The sequence below is a fragment of the Mixophyes fleayi genome, chromosome 9 (genome assembly GCF_038048845.1).
Source record: "Mixophyes fleayi isolate aMixFle1 chromosome 9, aMixFle1.hap1, whole genome shotgun sequence".
NCBI lineage: Eukaryota > Metazoa > Chordata > Amphibia > Anura > Limnodynastidae > Mixophyes > Mixophyes fleayi.
Genome location: NC_134410.1, coordinates 16,966,698 through 16,984,581, shown reverse-complemented (window position 1 = coordinate 16,984,581; position 17,884 = coordinate 16,966,698). Strand labels below are relative to the sequence as shown.

Here is a 17,884-nt window from a genome sequence, read left to right as displayed (position 1 = left end):
CTCAGCTGTTGTTCAACTTGCATCCTCTTCCTGCAACGTTTACCCATCCTCGATTTTTTTGTAATACCCTGACAGAGTAGAATCTGAGATGTAGGGCACCAACTTTAGCACTTCATTTGCGTGTGTGTTAGTAATATTATTTAGTTATCATTAGTGCTATTTTGAAACATAATGCAAATGTGCCAAAGCTGTGATCACCTAACACTGCTCTGCATATGAGAGACAGCACTTACCTTACCGTCTGTAACCATCCACAGCTGAAGTAGAAAAAAAATAAGGGTGACAAATAGGAAACTAGACAGGGAAGACAAGAATAAGGGACAGTTCCATATTTAAATATCTGTAGTAAAGCTAATATTCCAGTAGCTGTTTTGTCTTTGTGATATACAATTCCCATTAGCCATCATGCATCTACGACCTTGTTTGACAGTAGACATATCCTTTAATAATGGTTTGTGAAGTTGATTCACACTGATAATGAACAAGTAGAAGAAGAAAAAAGAAAGACACAGGACAAAAAATACTGTGCGTTTATTATATACACAAAGGGCTTCACTCTATATACAGGCAAATAACTAACCCTGTGCTTATGATTCAGGGATATGCTGGGTCACAATGTATCTACAATTATATAAACTCAGCCATAAATTAGCATCAACACGTTTGACATTCTGGAGTGGTAAGTGTCTCCTTTAGGTCATACAGGGCAAAAAAGAGCAAATAATCTGTGACAGCACCAGGCTTTAATTATCTAGTAAAAGCAAAGAGGACATTACACAGTAAGCTCATAGCAGTCTAAAGCTAGCATGGTACTGCAGCCTCTTGCCCCAAGACGCCCAACAATCATCCAATCCACATTGACAGGGTCATTATAATGCATTTACCAAGAGGACTTATATCAGCCTGTGTATGTAGTCATCTTCCAGCTGCATTAATGACCCCCAGTGTGAGGTGGTAATAATCCAGCACCAAATGGCTTAATCTTGCCCCATTAGGCCACCAATGTGCGTGGCCAGATTGCGCAATGATTCTGTTGCTCACGTTGAGGCATAATACAAAGGGAGAAATTCAATTGTCCGCAACGTGGGTTACAGATATCACTGCAACGTCCACTGTGCACCTCACCGGTCATTACGGTAAGAATCTCCACTCAATTTTATGTGAACCTCTATGGGATGCAAGAAAAAATTAGCGGTGATTCCTATAAAAACTCTGAGACGAGGGGTCTCCGAAGATACCAAACGCCGAACTGAATGTCCCCCAAAGGCTTCAATGAGCCCCAATGCCTTCTGCAAAGGGACAGCATACTGGATCTATAGAACAATAAATCTACATAGGATTAAACATATTACTAAAAAAGACCAAAGGTTTATTACTGGTGCTATGACCAGTGTCACTGGGATTTCAAATGCTGCTTCACTTTTCCTTGAGCACGTCATCTAATTTACTATTGCTGGTGGTAGCGCCCACAACTCTATTACTTATCAGTCAATCTCCTGCTATTACTGCTACGTTGTATCTCTACAGTATGATAATCAATGTGTACCTTCATTGCAAGCAAGAAATATGTTGCTTCAATTGTGAGAACTTTGGAAATACAGTGCCACAGTTTATACACTGTAATTATACTTCACAACAGGTTTATTTGATGTGTTGTCAGAATGTGGGTGTTTTTTCCCCTGGTTTACATATATTTGTAAACCAGAAAAAAAAAAAGACATTCTAAAATTGACAAATAAATCCATTGAAAATAATAGTTTGGAGGTATTTTGGCAACGTTTTATTTCCTATTTTTGTTACTAGTAGTTGGTAGAGATGTGTCACTTGTGTATGTACATCCTGTAAAATGTGCAGATAGTAATTTATGGGCAGATATGTGCTGGCCAACAGTCCTGCCGTATACTAGGGACCAATACGGTGATCATTAATAAAAAACGGATAGGTAACCCTGTATAACTGCTGCATATCTACAGCGCTTATCACAGAAAACTGCTCATTATAAACACGGATATACCCTATATGATATATAATGATCGGTATCTGTACAGACTCAGCGCCTCCGCTTGGCCGGGGTCTTCTCCACTGCTGGGTTCAGCAGATAGGCGGTTGGATTTACTTCCTGGCGCAAGATCCCGCTCAGAATAAACTCTGCTGTCGTGACCGGAACGGATGACGGTACGGACTTGCAACGAGCGGCATCTTCAGGACACGACACGACAACACTCTTCTCCTAAAAGTAAAATAAGGAGGGGATGACAGTCTAACATGCTCTGAAAACCCCAATCACTGAGCCTATGTCTTAACCGATATTTATATATCCAACGGTGGTCGCTACATTACCTTAAATGTGCGGGGCATTTTTGGAAGGAAGGTTGCCCCACTGCAGCGGATAATATCCTTCATATTTTCAGGCTCAGGTTTGACATTAGCAGTAATGTGAATTTCATAGCCCTATAATGACAAATCAGTTAGAGCAGAAAGTGGCAAGAACTCCAAATGTTTTCCATAATTCTAAACCCCCATCTCTCATTCCCCAGTGTGACTGGCCAGAAAAGCTACAGCTACACCTGGCGATCTCATACAGTGTAACACAGATAGGAGAAGCTACAGATACACCTGGCCACCTCATACAGTGTAACACAGATAGGAGAAGCTAGAGATACACCTGGCCACCTCATACAGTGTAACACAGACAGGAGAAGCTACAGATACACCTGGCCACCTCATACAGTGTAACACAGACAGCAGAAGCTACAGATACACCTGGCCACCTCATACAGTGTAACAGACAGCAGAAGCTACAGCTACACCTGGCCACCTCATACAGTGTAACACAGACAGCAGAAGCTACAGCTACACCTGGCCACCTCATACAGTGTAACACAGACAGGAGAAGCTACAGATACACCTGGCCACCTCATACAGTGTAACACAGACAGCAGAAGCTACAGATACACCTGGCCACCTCATACAGTGCAACACAGACAACAGAAGCTACAGATACACCTGGCCACCTCATACAGTGCAACACAGATAGGAGAAGCTACAGATACATCTGGCGACACAGACAAGAAGATACGTATATATACACCCGGCCATTACATACAGGGTGACACAGACAGGTATGTTATAACTGTCGGCTGCTATCACATTAAGTTTTACATGAACAGAAAAACCTAGGAGTCTGTAACTCACACAGAGCAGGGGACTATAAATATTTACGGCCATTTTATACATAACGACAAAGAAAGGATTAATCAGGAGTCAATACCTCAAAGAGTGGCCTTCTCTTAGCTTTCTGTAGTGATTCTGATAACACAAAGTTGAAGCTTTTCTCTTGTTCTTTATCATTAACCAGAAATCCAGTTGGGGACAAAAAGCACCCACTCTTCTTACACTGCGAGGAAAGTCGTGAGTGAATAAGAGACATACCAAAATTTAGTATTAAATGGAGGTTAAAAAAAATGAACATTAAAAAATTATATATACATACAGTCAGTCAGTCAGAGTCTCTCTCTCTCATATATATATATATATATATATATATATATATATATATATATATATATATATATATATATATATATATATAATTTTATACTTTCCATCTATGCACCGTGTGCATCAATGGTAAGTTCAAGGGGGATTGGCATCAATAGTACGGCAAACCTTTACCACTACAGACATCAGGGACCCAAATAGCATACATAGAAAGAAGAACTTAAGGTGAGCGAAGAAGTGTCGAGATAGTGAGGAAGTGGGGCTTGTACAGATGGGAGATTGGGCAGAGAGTGCTGGAGAGGTGGAATACAGTGCAGCCAGGGCTGATTGAGATTGGGGCAAAGGTAACAAATGTGCACCTTGTCAATCCAGTCCAATGTAACAATGGGAATACCCCTCGCAAGAGCACAGAGAAACTTCACTGTTCTTCTGACACGGTCAGTCACCAGGTGAGTGCAGTCAAATACAGAGTCTGCAATATCTCCTCCCAATGTGCGGATTATCCCCTCACCCAACGCATCCACCACACCTGTGAATAGAACCTGAGAAAGAAAGTTAAAGACGACCTAAAAGAATGAAGGGGTAGGGCAGAACATACAGAATAAAATAGAACATAGGGCAATAGAAGAAAAAATATATAGGTGGTGAAAAGAGTTAAAGACTGAAGTGGAACAGATGCTAGAAGGAGAAGAGGATAACAGGAGAAGTTTGCCCCGAAAGCTAGGACAGTTCTTCTAGAGAGAAAGTGAGAGAGTGAAACCCGAACCTTAGGAGCTGATCCTGCATGAGGAACATATGGGCTGGTGGCTGCAGCTGAAGTAGACGTTCTGTTGGTGCGCCGTGGGGTGCGGATCTCTGGTGGGTTACTTAAGGCAGAACTTGGTCTTTGACGGCTACTCCGAGATGGAGATGGGCTCGGAGGGTGGATTTCCTAGGAAAGAAGATGTGAGAGAGGTTAAAGAACCCTCTGCTCTGCTCTCATATTCCAGGACTTCTCAACCTTTGTTTCTAAAACGCTTGTCCAACAGGAGTCATAAATATTTACAGACAAGGATGATTAGGAGAAAGATTACATTAACAATTTCAGCTTTATTTAAGCAATAGTTGTTTACTGGGAGTTTAGCTCTCTTAGATCAGGATAATTTTTGAGCAGCGGTTATGAACATCTCCAGATTTAACTCTCCTGGATACAGAAACTATACTGCATCTTCTGAGCTATTACCAGTGTAGCCCACAGTGAGAACATCCACTAACCTTTCCATCAGCGTTTCCTGTCTCAGTGCTGCCTGCTTCGGCCACCAATCTTCGTGGCCGGCCTCTTCTACTTGGCGGTGTTTCTGCCTCTACTACTTCTTCCTGTTCTATGGACTCATCTGACTTTTTCCTCTTGACTTCCACTTCTGCTTTTGCCGCTTGCCCTCTCTTTCTTACTGCAACTGGGGTGGAAACCAGAGGTATTTCTTCCTTGGTTGCTGCTCGTCTGCTTCTCCCAGCACTCAGCCTTGACTTTTGCTCATGTGCCGACAACTCCACTTCTGGCCTCTCCTCTGCTCCCTCACCTAGCACCTCCTTTGTCTTGCTCTCCCCATGCACCTCTTCAGTGTCCTCCATCGATATTTTCCTCCTTGTTCTTGAGGACGATCTTTCAGACTTGGAGTCAACATCAGCCTGTTCGCTTCCAGTTCTCTTATCATCTTTTACATTTTTCCTAGTTCTGGGGGTGGTCTTTTTACCAATTGGCTCTTCTTTGGGGGTCTCTGCAATGGTCTCCTCACCCTTTTGTTCAGTCTTTAACTCTTCCTTGGAGCCCTTTCTAGTCCTTCCAGATATTTTACTTTGATCCTCTTCTAATTGTGCAACTTCTTCCTCCTTTGAATTTTTCTTTGTCCTTCTAGAGACTGTTTCTTTTGCAGTTCCTCTTTTTTCCACACTCTCCTCATTTCTACATTCTCTTTTGGCCCTCCTTGTTGTTTGAGTTTCACTCATTTTGGCATCTTCCTTGTTTCCAATATCGACTTCTGTTTTCTGCACTTCTTTCACATTTTTCCGTGTTCTACTAGATTTTCTAGCAGTGTCATCTGCCTCAGTTTTTCCAACATCTGTCACTTCTTCTGTTTTTGCAGTTTCCTCCTTAGAAAACCTTCTTGTTCTCCTTGGCATTGTCTTACTCACTGGACTATCCTCAGAGTTTCCTTGGCTTTCCTTTTCTTCCATTTTTTTCTCACCACCTCTTGTGCTCATACTTCTCCTAGAAGTCAGTTTCCCAGCTTGCTCCACCTTCTCAGATTCCTCTTTAATTTCTTCTTTCACGTTCCTCCTCAGCCGTCTCGATTTCTCATTTCCAGAGCTGGGGTCAGCAAGACCAACTTGAATGTCCTCAGTTTGTCCTGTTATGCTGGATGTGTTGTCCTCTCCTGTTTTCCCCTCTCCTACTTTTTCTTGTTCTATGGACTCATCTGACTTTTTCCTTTTGACTTTCACTTCTGCTTTTGATGCTTGCCCTCTCTTTCTTACTGCAACTGGGGTGGAGACCTGAGGTATTTCTTCCTTGGTTGCTGCTCGTCTGGTCTTTATACTGGATCGGTTGTCCTCTCCTTTATCATTCTTCTGTTCCACAAGCTCTGCAGTCACAACATCAGATTTTCGAGTTGTTCTCTTTTCAAGACTCTTCCCGTGTATCACTTCTTGCTCCTGAAACACCCTGGAATTGTGATCATCAATGAGTTCATCGTTCATTTTATCTCCATTATCCCTGGATTCTGCTTCCTCTGTAGTATACTTTTTTAGCTTTGCAGCAGCACGTCTTTTGGTTGTCACACGTTTCTTATTTGGAAGGTCAACGTTGGACTCGGACACCGTTTGGGTAGAATTTCCATCTGAAACAATGGGCGTCTCACTAATTTCCGCAGATGTCTTGCTATCATTTTCCTTTGGCTGATCCTTACTTTTTTCTGACATATGCTTAACCACATTATCTCCCTTGTCATCTTCACATATCTGACTTTCAATCATGCCAGCAGGATTTAATGGTAGGTTTCTGGTAGGGACAGTAATATCCTTACGCTCTTCAGTGGTAAGGCCAGAATCTTCTTTACATTCATCTTCCAATTCTTCCTTGATCACATTAACAAGACTCTTCCCAGTCAGTTTCTTCCTCTTAACCTTCTCATTAATCCCCGAAGTTGATGGTTCAGATTCAGAGGACCTTTTGTTTGTCCTCAATCGAGTATCTGTCGAGACACCCTCTTCCTTTGTTTCAATTTTGTCCTCCACTTCTACCACTCCCATTTTCCCTGCTCCTCTCCTTCTTCCTCCTTTCATCTCATTTCCAGGTTGCTTTGGCACTCCTGCATCGCGTTCATTCAATTTCTCAGGTAGGGGTTCAGACACTGCAAGAACTTCTTCTGGGTGTTCCACAATTTCAGCTGCCGTCTGAAGGACAAACACAAAATACAGATGTCAATAAAAGCTACTTTTAAATAGATTAGACCAACTCAAAACCTGGTGACACTACTAATAAACACACATAGGCCTTTGTTGGTGTACTGTGAATGTGGGGTTTCAGCATCAAAGGTGTTGTTCACTTTTGGAAACCCACATTCCATATAGCACTTCAGTGGGGCTCCACCCCTGAAGCCCCTACCAATACTTAACAGAGTCTTTGGACCTCTGCATGTTACAGCTAGGAGTAACGCTCTGTCTGTGGCTAGAGGCCTGGGGAGAACAAACTCCTTGGATTGGAGGTATATAGTGGTAACTGACTGAATTGGCCGTGGCTCATGGCCAATAAGATTACACTATCCATTCATGCTTCCCATCCTAGCCAACCAAATTCATAGAATGGTTTAGTCATCCATCGCTGACAGCTCTCTCCTGTATGCGGGACACCAGCAGTTCAGGTAACAGTGGGTGTCCCATGGGAACAGGGGGGAGGGTCTAACTAAAGAAGAGGAGTTGCCCAAAACTGGACCACCCCTTTAAACAATCATTATGATTTACTAACCTGTACTTTCTTTGCAGACTCTTCTCTTTTTATGCTTCTGCTCAGGCCTGTAATACAGGAGACGCACGTAAGGAAAAAATATATAGCTGAACAGCAACACTTTAAAGGGTGCCTATCGCCGTCACACAGCGGAGACATCAATTGTGTCTCGTCTCTTCGTGTCACTAGTTCATATTGAATACACAGACTGCACTGGCAAGTTTTGAAGAAAGAAGTCTAATTCAATGTGGTATATGTATATACAAAGGGTACAGACATCTCTAATAAAACACTAATAGAAAGTAACACTCAGTAGCTGCAAAACAGATTATGAGCTAATTACCATGTAAGTCCTTAGTGTCGGGATATGTTACTCTTCAGAGTAAAGGTTTTCAAAAACTATTGTCATGTATATTACTTTTTAGACAATTTAGAACTTATGCTAAATATTTAAGTGTTACCAATTTGCTACCCTATTATACGATATACGTGCAAATAAAATTACAGCACTTTAAAGAGTCAATAAACTGGTTTCTAAATAAACAAATAAATGAGCTGTAGGACAAAATGTATTGATTTGGGCTCTGAATAACTCCCACAAGTCATTCTTGGTATCCGCTGCTCTTTTAGACCTATAAACTTATTTCCACTGTGGACACTAACCCCTCCTTGTAGACAGCTTCCCTTTGACTTTGTTAGATGTCTCCTTAGCGTCCTCCTCTCCAGTTAGGACGCTCACGCTGCTGCAAGGCTTTGTGTCATCACATCCTGTGGCCACCGCATTTAAGTCGGGAGTGTCATCCTCTCCTGTGGTTTGTACATGAGGGCTGCAGGGTTGTGTGTCATCAGCAACACTGTGTGCTTGGGTGGTCAGGTCATCCGTGGTTGGTGCCTCTAGGCTGCATGGTGTCGAGGGCCTGTTCTCAGTTGCTGGCAGAGCAGAGATACCATCTTCCTCTGCAGCTGGCACATCTGGTGTATGAACCTGCACTGTAAGTGTGTGTGAGGCTGGGATACCTAGTGTGTAGGGCTGCGTGGCTTCCAGCTCCATGGATGATACTTGCTCAACTTCCTTCGTTGCATCAGCCTCTTCTTTCTGATCAGTGGAAGCTTCTTCCTGCAGGATGCTTCTTACCCAAACAGAAGCTGGAACGTCTCGCTTAAGGTGCAACCAAGAACCTGTCTCTTGGGGAGCTCTTGTGGCCAGGTATTGGGAGACGGGTTGAGTGTCCTCTTGGGATATTGTGCCACAAGATATTTGCTGAAGCTTTGTCTCTGATCCTTCCACACTATCGGCAGGTTGGGTTGTCTCTTGCTCATACACACTATCATTCCCAAGTTCAGGTGTCTCTTGCACACGGAGTCCCACGTGTGATTCTTCTTCAGAGCAATATGGCTGAGTCTCAGCTATGGCATTGTCGTCTATTTCCTCATCGGATGCATTCACTGAAACAAATAATGTCAAGGTCACAATATATTTATAAAACAGAACATTAAACTATAAACCAACTCACACAGGAACACATTTAATTCAGGTGAAACTAAAATGGAACCATTATACCCAAAACAAACACTGGTGTCTATAAAGCACAGAAAAAGAATTTGTTGCAATGACATCTAGAAAACAGAAAGGAAATTGTTCATTATCTTGTCATTTTTGCCACAGTGGCAGCTTTCTTTTATAATACTACTAGAACGACTATTGTACATGTATCCTCCATTGTATTTACATAGTGCAGGTAATTATATTTGGGAGGAAATTACAGCAAGGGAGAGGACACATTTTGTCATAAATAAACAGAAGTAAGTCAGACAGTAAGCATCTGGAACAAAAAGCAAAACATATACAAATTAGAACTCATTAGTTTAAATAATATCCCTGTGTCTGTGACAGATCAGTATAATCTTAATTCTTGGTTACTAAGCAGAGGAATGTTCGCAGTGCACACACATAATTTATAACATTAGCAAAGTGCAATAATGCACACTCATCTGGACAAATCCCTTCCTGTGTAGCAGTGCTCATCAGAGCGATGGCAGAAGGAATCACTGGACGATCATGTCTGTGTGCGTGACACTACCACAAAGCAGCAGTCACTATTTACTTTTGGGTAATGAGTTTCTGGGTGAAAGATCCCATACTTTTCTTATGAATAGGGCTCCATTATGGCTTTTCCAGGACAATACCATTTTTTTATCACCCAAAATCTTTAACTCATAATGCCAATTTTCCCACATTTTAGACTTCTGATACCCTCAAATTAACAGGACAAGTGGCTATGGTTTCCTACAACTTTATTTGGTACCCAGAATGAAGTATAGGGTGGATTCTATGGCCATAACATAAGAGTTCACATGGGTGTGAAGGTTTTTAAATGGGAGCCATAAATATGTATGTTTTCAGGGGGAAAAAAAATATATATACACCTACAAGTTATACACGTGTACATTTTAGATCTCTAAACATACAGACACGCGTTTCGCATAAGTAGAACAAACTGTAATTTGTGCATTCTTTAAAGTATTGTTGCCTGAAGGGAACAATCTGTGTGACGCCCCCCAGCTGCTGAGCTTTATCTATGAATAGCATGGAAGCAGAGGAATGCAATGTGATATAGTTATCAATAGAACACTACAAAACTTGGGCCTGATTCATTAACGATCTTAACTTGAGAAACTTCTTATTTCAGTCTCCTGGACAAAACCATGTTACAATGCAAGGGGTGCAAATTAGCATTCTGTTTTGCACATAAGTTAAATACTGACTGTTTTTTTCATGTAGCACACAAATACTTGATAGCTTATTTGTACACTGACATTTAAAGTTGATATTTGTGTGCTACATGAAAAACAGTCAGTATTTAACTTATGTGCAAAACAGAATACTAATTTGCACCCCTTGCATTGTAACATGGTTTTGTCCAGGAGACTGAAATAAGAAGTTTCTCAAGTTAAGATCCTTAATGAATCAGGCCCCTTGTTATGTAATCATTCCCTGTGCTCGGTACACAGGTACGTCCCCTGCAGGACACTGGGTGGAGTCCTCGGATGCATGCAGGCTCCAGCGGTTCCCTTACATAACAGACAAAACAGCATAAAGTAGATGTACTTACGAGTCACTGCTGAAATTTGTAACACGCTAATTGGATCCGCCGGACCTGTATGTAAACAATGTGATAAAAGAATGAAAGGTCAACCAACAATTCACAGAAAGTAAAAAGTTCTTGAATAATGATTAAAAGCATATATACATTTATTCCTTAATATTGACATTTGAGACTCTTTAATACTTTAGTACCCATTGTCTTAGTGCATCCACTGCTCCTGTGTCCTCCAAAGCTACACATTAGGATAGTGTGTGTACAATACAGGAACAGTACAGATGTATGCAGGGGGGACTGTGCTCAATGCTACAGACTTACGTTTAAACGGATCCGGTTCCGCCCATGTAGAACTGAAGATGTAATCTTGGGTAGCCTCCTCTTCATCTAAGCAGCAGATCAGAAGAAAGAGAAGAAGTTTTGGCCTTAATAACAAGAACTAAAGTGAATCATTAATTACTCTGAAAGCCGGTGCTGCTCTTAGTTCACCATAAAACTACTGTGTAAAAGTATATATTTACAAACACTGGCACATAGTCTATGTTTACAATACAAACCTTTAACAAAGTGAAATGTTATAAACATTCATACCTCATAACCAGCTTTAAATATGAACTCAAGCAAAACCTGAGATTCTACAGATACCTGGTAAATTGGACTCTTCTTCTTGTGGCTCCAGGTAGCACTGTGTGGCCATAAGGTCATAGTCAGTACCTGCAATATAGTATACAAAATGTTTTATTTACATAAACAGCACAAACATAAGTAGGCATCTGTTACTGATCAAACACTGCACAACTCGTCTAAACAGGACGAGTGGATGTCCTCCTCCAAGGGACCTTCGCATTCCTATATCTATACATATATATCTTAATTTTCTTTTATAATACCTAATTGAACAAGACTCAAAAGTACATTTTAAGTTTTGGTTAGAGGTCTCATTTACACGCTTACTTTCAGAGTCGGTTTTCTGTGTCTCTTCTTCCTCCAGGCTGTTTTTTGCAGGAATGTTGGTGGTTTCCACTTTCAAAGCTTGAGTCAGAGCACCCGTTTCACCGCCTGATGGTACCAAGGCCTTCCCTGTCTCAAGGACCTCCGCGCCTCCTCCTTCACGAATGCCACCACTCTGCATATTGCCTTCAGCTACTTCAGCTTCCTCCAATCCCGGGCCAGGTCCATCATTCTCATCTACACCGGTGTCACTATCCATCTGGAATGCAGCAGCTTCTTCTTTAGTCACTTCCACCTCGCGGCCACTTTTTGTGGTTTCTTCAGCTGCCAGAGTTTCGTCCAATACTAGGACACAAAGAGCATCATCCTCATCCACATCTTTGTCCTCATCTACGTGTAATGCAGAGGCCTCTTTATTTGTGACGCCTGTTTCATCCTTTTCACCATCACTTTTTGCTGTCTCAACCTTTTGTTGATCATCTATGTGAATTTGAGATGTTGGTCTATTTTCCATTACAGCATCTGATGCTCCTGGTATCGCATCCTCTTCATCTACGTCGGTATCGCTGTCCAGGTGGAAGTCATCTTTTGTCTCTTGAGCATCCATTCTCATTGTTCCAGAGTCTTGTTTATCTTTTGTCAGAACTGTGCTGGAGATGTCAACATCTTCGTCCACATCGGTATCACTGTCTGGGTGTAATTTATTTTTGGTTTCCCTTACAGTTATACTTGTTGTCCACTCGTCTTTCTTCACTTCTGGGTTGGAGACATCGTCCTCCACATCTGTGTCACTGTCCATGTGGAATCCTTCATTTTTCTCTTCACTGGTGCTTCTGGAGTCCTGCATAGTCTTCTTCTCATCTGGCTTGGCTATGTCTGCAGTATTTTCAACATCTGTGTCACTGTCACTATCAGGTCTGCTGGTTTCTGTGGTCATCGAAGTTCTACTATGTTCCTCTTTCCTTCTGTTCACGTCAGCATTTTCACTCGTTGACTTAACCATCTTCGGATCATCCTCACCATCTGTATTGCTGCCCAGGTTAACCTCAGTTCTGTCACTTTTCTTTTGATCTGCATGTGTAGCATTGTCAGCTTCATCATCTGTGTCACTGTCTATGTTTATTTGATGTGTTTTTACAGTCTCTAAATCTGCTCCTGAAGATGCGGCATCATCCTCTTTAATGTCCAGAACTGCACCACTCATTCCCAAGGTTCTGCCGTTGATCTGCTCTTGTCCCCCATCAGTTTTGATCTCAACTGTCTCGGTTTTCTTAACACCAGAAGGAGAGCTGGTAGTGTCTTCCTCATCCACATCAGTATCGGTGTCTAAATAAAAATCAGCTTCTACTTCCTTTAAATCTGTGCCCATAAGTTTTATATTGTTTTCCTCAATGGGGGCATTGTTGCCTGTATTAAGTTCATCCTTCTGCACTATATCTTTTCTTGAATCTGCATCTTCATCTTCCTGGACACAAGGATTGCCGGTTGACATCATTTTGGGGGTTTGTTTATTCATTGTATCGTCCTTTAGAGTCTCTTCGCGTTCATTTGTAGCTTCCTTCAAATTGGCATCCAACGTAACTGAAACTACAACAGCCTGAACGTGTCCACCATCGTCACCAGATAGACTGTCATCCAACATAGACTTTGCCTTCTGCTCTCCCTCTTGGTCATCCTTAATATCAGAGGCATCTTTGGTCAACAATGTGAATTTGTTTTCTCCATCTGTCCGTATATCGGCCTTTTTCTCCTCTTTATCTACTGGTGGAACATCTTTGGCCTGTTCGTTAAGAGACGGAGGGGTCAAGATGCCCAACGAGGAGGGTATGGAAGAGCTTCTTCTTGTAGAAGTCTCATGTGTGTCTTTGTCGCTATCACAACGCAGATTGAGCGAAGGGAAATGAGACTCGGAGGTAGAAGTATCATTTTCCTCATCACTGAGAAACAAGAAAAGTCACATTATAATTGCCTTTAATTTATCAACTTAAAAGTTCTAGCCTGTGCCAGTGACATTGTATACTCATATTTGCCATCTACTATAACATTTCCAGTGGAATAAAGATATTTAAGTTTTACCTTTCAGGCACAATGGTATCAGTAATAGGAGAGAAGACAGCTCCAGGTCCTGAGGTCTTGTGGCTGTCTTTGACGGATCCAAAACCTGAAATTTTAGCAGAGAATGTCAGGAGGTGGCCCATTCCATTGGGTATCAAACTCGCATTACTATGGTTAGTACTGCTTATTGGGAAGCAAGTCTAGATTTTCACCAGATCTGCATTTCAGTCACCAATGCCTCAAAACCTAACTTGCAAGTTCTTTAGATACTGGTAAAATTACTACTTATGTACAAATATTAGAAACATGTTTCAACTATCATTACTTGTAACAAGGAGAGCCACTGGGAGTCTATAATGGAAAATTACAGATTACAATAGCTTGCACTTTATTTGATAACAAGGGTATATACACAATTTGATAAATCTTAAATACAAACATTGTGGGCCTGATTCATTAAGAAAGGTAAATGCCGATATGTTCCGCATTTTGCATAAAATTGCACTGCACACGCCCAGAAACGGTCTATGCGCCAGTGAACGCAAGTACATCCAATACATCTTCGAACAAAGTACAGTTCAGACAGCCTATGATTTCATGGGTGGAACGGGGACGGGAAGGGTCAATGTACAATAAGTGCATGTCAAGGTTGAGCGCATGTATATCTGTCTGATGGGCACCTCTAAGGTTCGTGTTTTTCAGTCGTATCACTTGCACCAGGTACAGGTTGCGGGTAAGTGCCGAGTGACACGGATGACAGATGCATATGCATGCCAGAACATGAGTCTGCAATTAAGAGAAACTATAAAAATGCATTGTATGCACAGTAAACATTAATAACATCATGCTAAATGAATTTCATTGATGGAAAAAAATATATAGATTTTTTTTCCTGCTTCTTGAAGAGTTTCTAAGCTCTCAATAATATTATGCCGTTAGCCTGAATTGGCATGTAACAGCAGGTGCCAATGGCTAAAACAAAAGCCGAGTTTGTCCTAGCTCTATAACGGAGGTCCAGAGAATTCCCCACATTAGTATTTCCATCCCTCTTACCTTCCCCTTCTCCGCTAAACTTCCTCGGAACATCAGAATCTTCATCCTCATCTCCAGAGTCCCTCGCCAGTACAGTCCCTCGCACCATCCTACGGATGGCAACAGCAGGAGTGTTCTCAATTGCCAAAGGTCCCTGAGTTCCGGGCACCAGGACAGAGTCATCCTCACTATCTTCCAGAGTAGTTGTCTCTTCAACTTTTTTCGCTATGGTATAGCGACATGCCACATCAGCAAACATCAAGAAGTCCCCATCGGACAGGGAGTAACGTACGTTCGGCGAAAGGGCTGCCTTGCCGCGGCGTGTCTTGTTTAGGCTGCTATTGTCACAGATGGTATGGCAGTCTGCTTTCACCTCCAAGATTGCGTGCTTCTTGGACACAGACTGTGCTGGCAGGGTGATATCACAGCTAGCATGACGGCCAATGAGATTCTGGCCAAGATAGATGGGGAAATCTGCAGGAATAACAAAGCAAGAAGAGAACTATGGAACACCGATAAAGTTGAGAAGCAAATGACAAGATGGGGAAAACCAGTAACATTACAGGTCGCACGTATTGGACTGATAGTAAAGAAATAAAGAAAATATGTTTACTAGTAAAAATAAAAAAAATGGGGTGTGAAATAAAATAACACAAAAGCATAAAAAACTATGATTATTACAAAGCTAGACATACAAGTGACAAATAACAAATATATTACTAGAAAACCTGCCACAAGCCACCATAACAGGGACACTTACAAAACTGGTGGAGATGGCAAGAGGTCATATTTTTGATCTAGACTTAACTAACTGTACCTTTTTTTTCCCAAACAACATGGGGCTGATCTCCAAGACGGTCCAGTCTCACCGTCAAAAAGATTAGAAATAAAAATGTGGAAATTAAATTAAAAAAAAGGAACTCACCCTGTGCTGGTCCATGAATCCCAGCGAACATGTGCAGATTTCCTACCGGTCTATGTCTATTCACTGGAGTCTCTTCCTCATCGTCATCCCACTGCAAGCGTTGGGTATCATCCATCCTATGACACACATACATACGTTTCAGGCCGATCAGACTCTAGCAGACAGGTAGCTGAGATAATTATACACTTACTAACTTTTGATAGTAAATTGTATATATCTTAAAAAAGATAAATATCCAATGGCTGCTTGCTCTGGCTTCTAGATTGTATTTACTGGCCAGTAATTTTATTTTATCCACCCAGGGACTAAAGTAAAGGCTAAATAAACCATTAACCAGTTCACTGCTTTGTTTTGTTTTTGTCCCATGCAATACTGCAGATACGTAGTTTAAATGAGGGGTTTGAAGTGGCCCGATTGCCCACACACATATATTGTAGGCTTGAGGCAATAAAAAAAACTTGCATTTTGCCTACAGACACACATACAAATCGTTTTAAAATATACAGTTAGAGTTTGTGAGTAGTGATGTTCACCCTGTAAAATATAACCTTATATTTGGTGAGATATGATGTCAAAACTGTTCCGTGATGGAACGTAAGAGGATCATATTGGGATTGTGGGTCCACCAGTTAAAGATTATGGTGGAAACAGTAACAGTATCACTTCAAAGTGCTGCCTATTATTACTTTAGGAACACTAGCACTTTCACAATTTTATCCTAAAATACTGTTTGGTCGCACCCCATTTATATAGAAAATAAATCATGAGTGAATGAGCTTTGGGCTTTTATTACTTTGGTAGATTTGCCCATATAAAAGCGCTTACCTGCTCCCACATTTTTACAGCTTTGTGAGTAATCTTTGCTGTTTCTTGTTGGTGTTTGATAAAGTAGCCTGTTTTATATATCATCATCATTTATTTATATAGCGCCAACATATTCCGTAGCGCTTTACAATTGGGGACAAACATAGTAAACCAATAAACAAACTGGGTAAAACAGACAAAGAGGTGAGAAGGCCCTGCTCGCAAGCTTACAATCTATTGGACAATGGGAGTTTGACACATGAGGTTAAGTCTACATTTACATTTATATATGTGAAGAGGCGGAAGCAGTTTTCTAACTGCAAGATGATTAAATATTACAATATATACATTTATAAGAGATACTGAGGCCTCACTTTTTGTTGCTGTAGTTGTGTAAAACGATGAACAACTTGTTAGATGGAATTGATTGCTACAATTCTCCTTCAGAAACTGTTTGTTAACTTCACAGTAACCTGTGTATTTCAACACCGTAAGAAGTGTGCCTGTGCTTTGCATGTAAACAAGAAACCTTTGGCACTTCCAAACTTGCCAACATTTGATGAACTAGGAACACAGTTCCAGGCTATTGTGTAAACACAACTGTCTATGAGATGCCCTTTGTGCAGAAACAGACTTCTATCCCCAGGGGCTGGCTGGGGTTCAGTGCGGCATCTGCCCCTCAGGCCGGTCCCTTGCGGACTGCTGAGCCGAGTCTGCCCCCTCACCCCCAGCTTAAGTTTACCTGTCAGCCAGCCCCTGCCTATCCCCTACATAGCACCACTTCACATCATCATAAAACTGACATTTTGTTTAAACCCTACTGAGAATTGCATCATGCATATACAGTAAGAAGTTGTACTGTGCAAGAATCTACATAACAATCTCCTATGGTCCCCATAGTCACTTGTATATGTATTAAAGTAGACACACAGCCCCTCCCCCCTATATACTGGCACCCTACTGTCTGTTGTACTTTGTTCAGGGCATAGCTGCCTGTGCTGTTACTAGCAAGAGCCCAGAGCTGCATTGCCCACATTCACACACACTTTACACAGCACATGGCACACAATATATACATATATGTACACAGACAACGTATATACATCTCCACACCTCACTTCCTGCCTCTCTCCCGCAGCTCCAATGCATACAGCACCTTGGCCCTGCCCACATTTGAGCAGCCCGCTTGTGATTGGGGAAGGCTCCAGTCACTCATCATACCCACTGGGATTGGAATCCGTTGGCCCTTCCACACGCCAGTGACGTCACGCTAGGAGGTTGGAGGCGTGAACAGCAACACAGGCTCCCGATTGGCTGCGGCTTATTTTGCTTCGCCATAAAAGAGTTACAAAAGTTCTAAGCGCTAGAGGAATAAATTAATTGGGGGTTTGTGACCTCGTTGTCGGATCCATTTTGTTGAAATGAATCTTTCAATTGATCTTCGCGCAAATGGCTGCCGTCCTAATTTATACGTCTCTGACAGGATGCAGTAGGGCTTTATAGATTTCTCATTTATATTATGAAAAAAATTAA

General features: G+C 41.7%; 1 protein-coding gene across 1 annotated transcript; it reads right to left on the bottom strand.

Annotated features, from left to right (window-relative positions):
• Positions 1-516: 516 nt before the first annotated feature.
• Positions 517-17,524, bottom strand: MDC1 (mediator of DNA damage checkpoint 1). The gene is made up of 16 exons (XM_075186643.1): positions 17,465-17,524; positions 15,548-15,663; positions 14,644-15,096; positions 13,612-13,696; positions 11,539-13,472; positions 11,230-11,298; positions 10,906-10,971; positions 10,597-10,641; positions 8,147-8,929; positions 7,505-7,551; positions 4,756-6,933; positions 4,268-4,432; positions 3,861-4,043; positions 3,272-3,397; positions 2,341-2,451; positions 517-2,230 (listed from the first exon to the last, which is right to left on the bottom strand). The coding sequence occupies exons 2-16, from the start codon at positions 15,660-15,662 to the stop codon at positions 2,051-2,053; spliced, it is 6,540 nt and encodes a 2,179-aa protein (XP_075042744.1). The 5' UTR covers position 15,663; positions 17,465-17,524; the 3' UTR covers positions 517-2,050.
• Between the last annotated feature and the right edge of the window lie 360 nt (positions 17,525-17,884).

Excerpts from the sequence above, each read along its gene's own strand:
- MDC1 (XM_075186643.1), bottom strand. The coding sequence starts at position 15,662 with ATGGATGATACCCAACGCTTGCAGTGGGATGACGATGAGGAAGAGACT. Across the intron at positions 10,642-10,905 it reads GGAACCGGATCCGTTTAAAC|GTCCGGCGGATCCAATTAGC; the intron begins GTAAGTCTGTAG and ends GTTTACATACAG. Across the intron at positions 2,231-2,340 it reads AAATGCCCCGCACATTTAAG|GAGAAGAGTGTTGTCGTGTC; the intron begins GTAATGTAGCGA and ends TTTTACTTTTAG.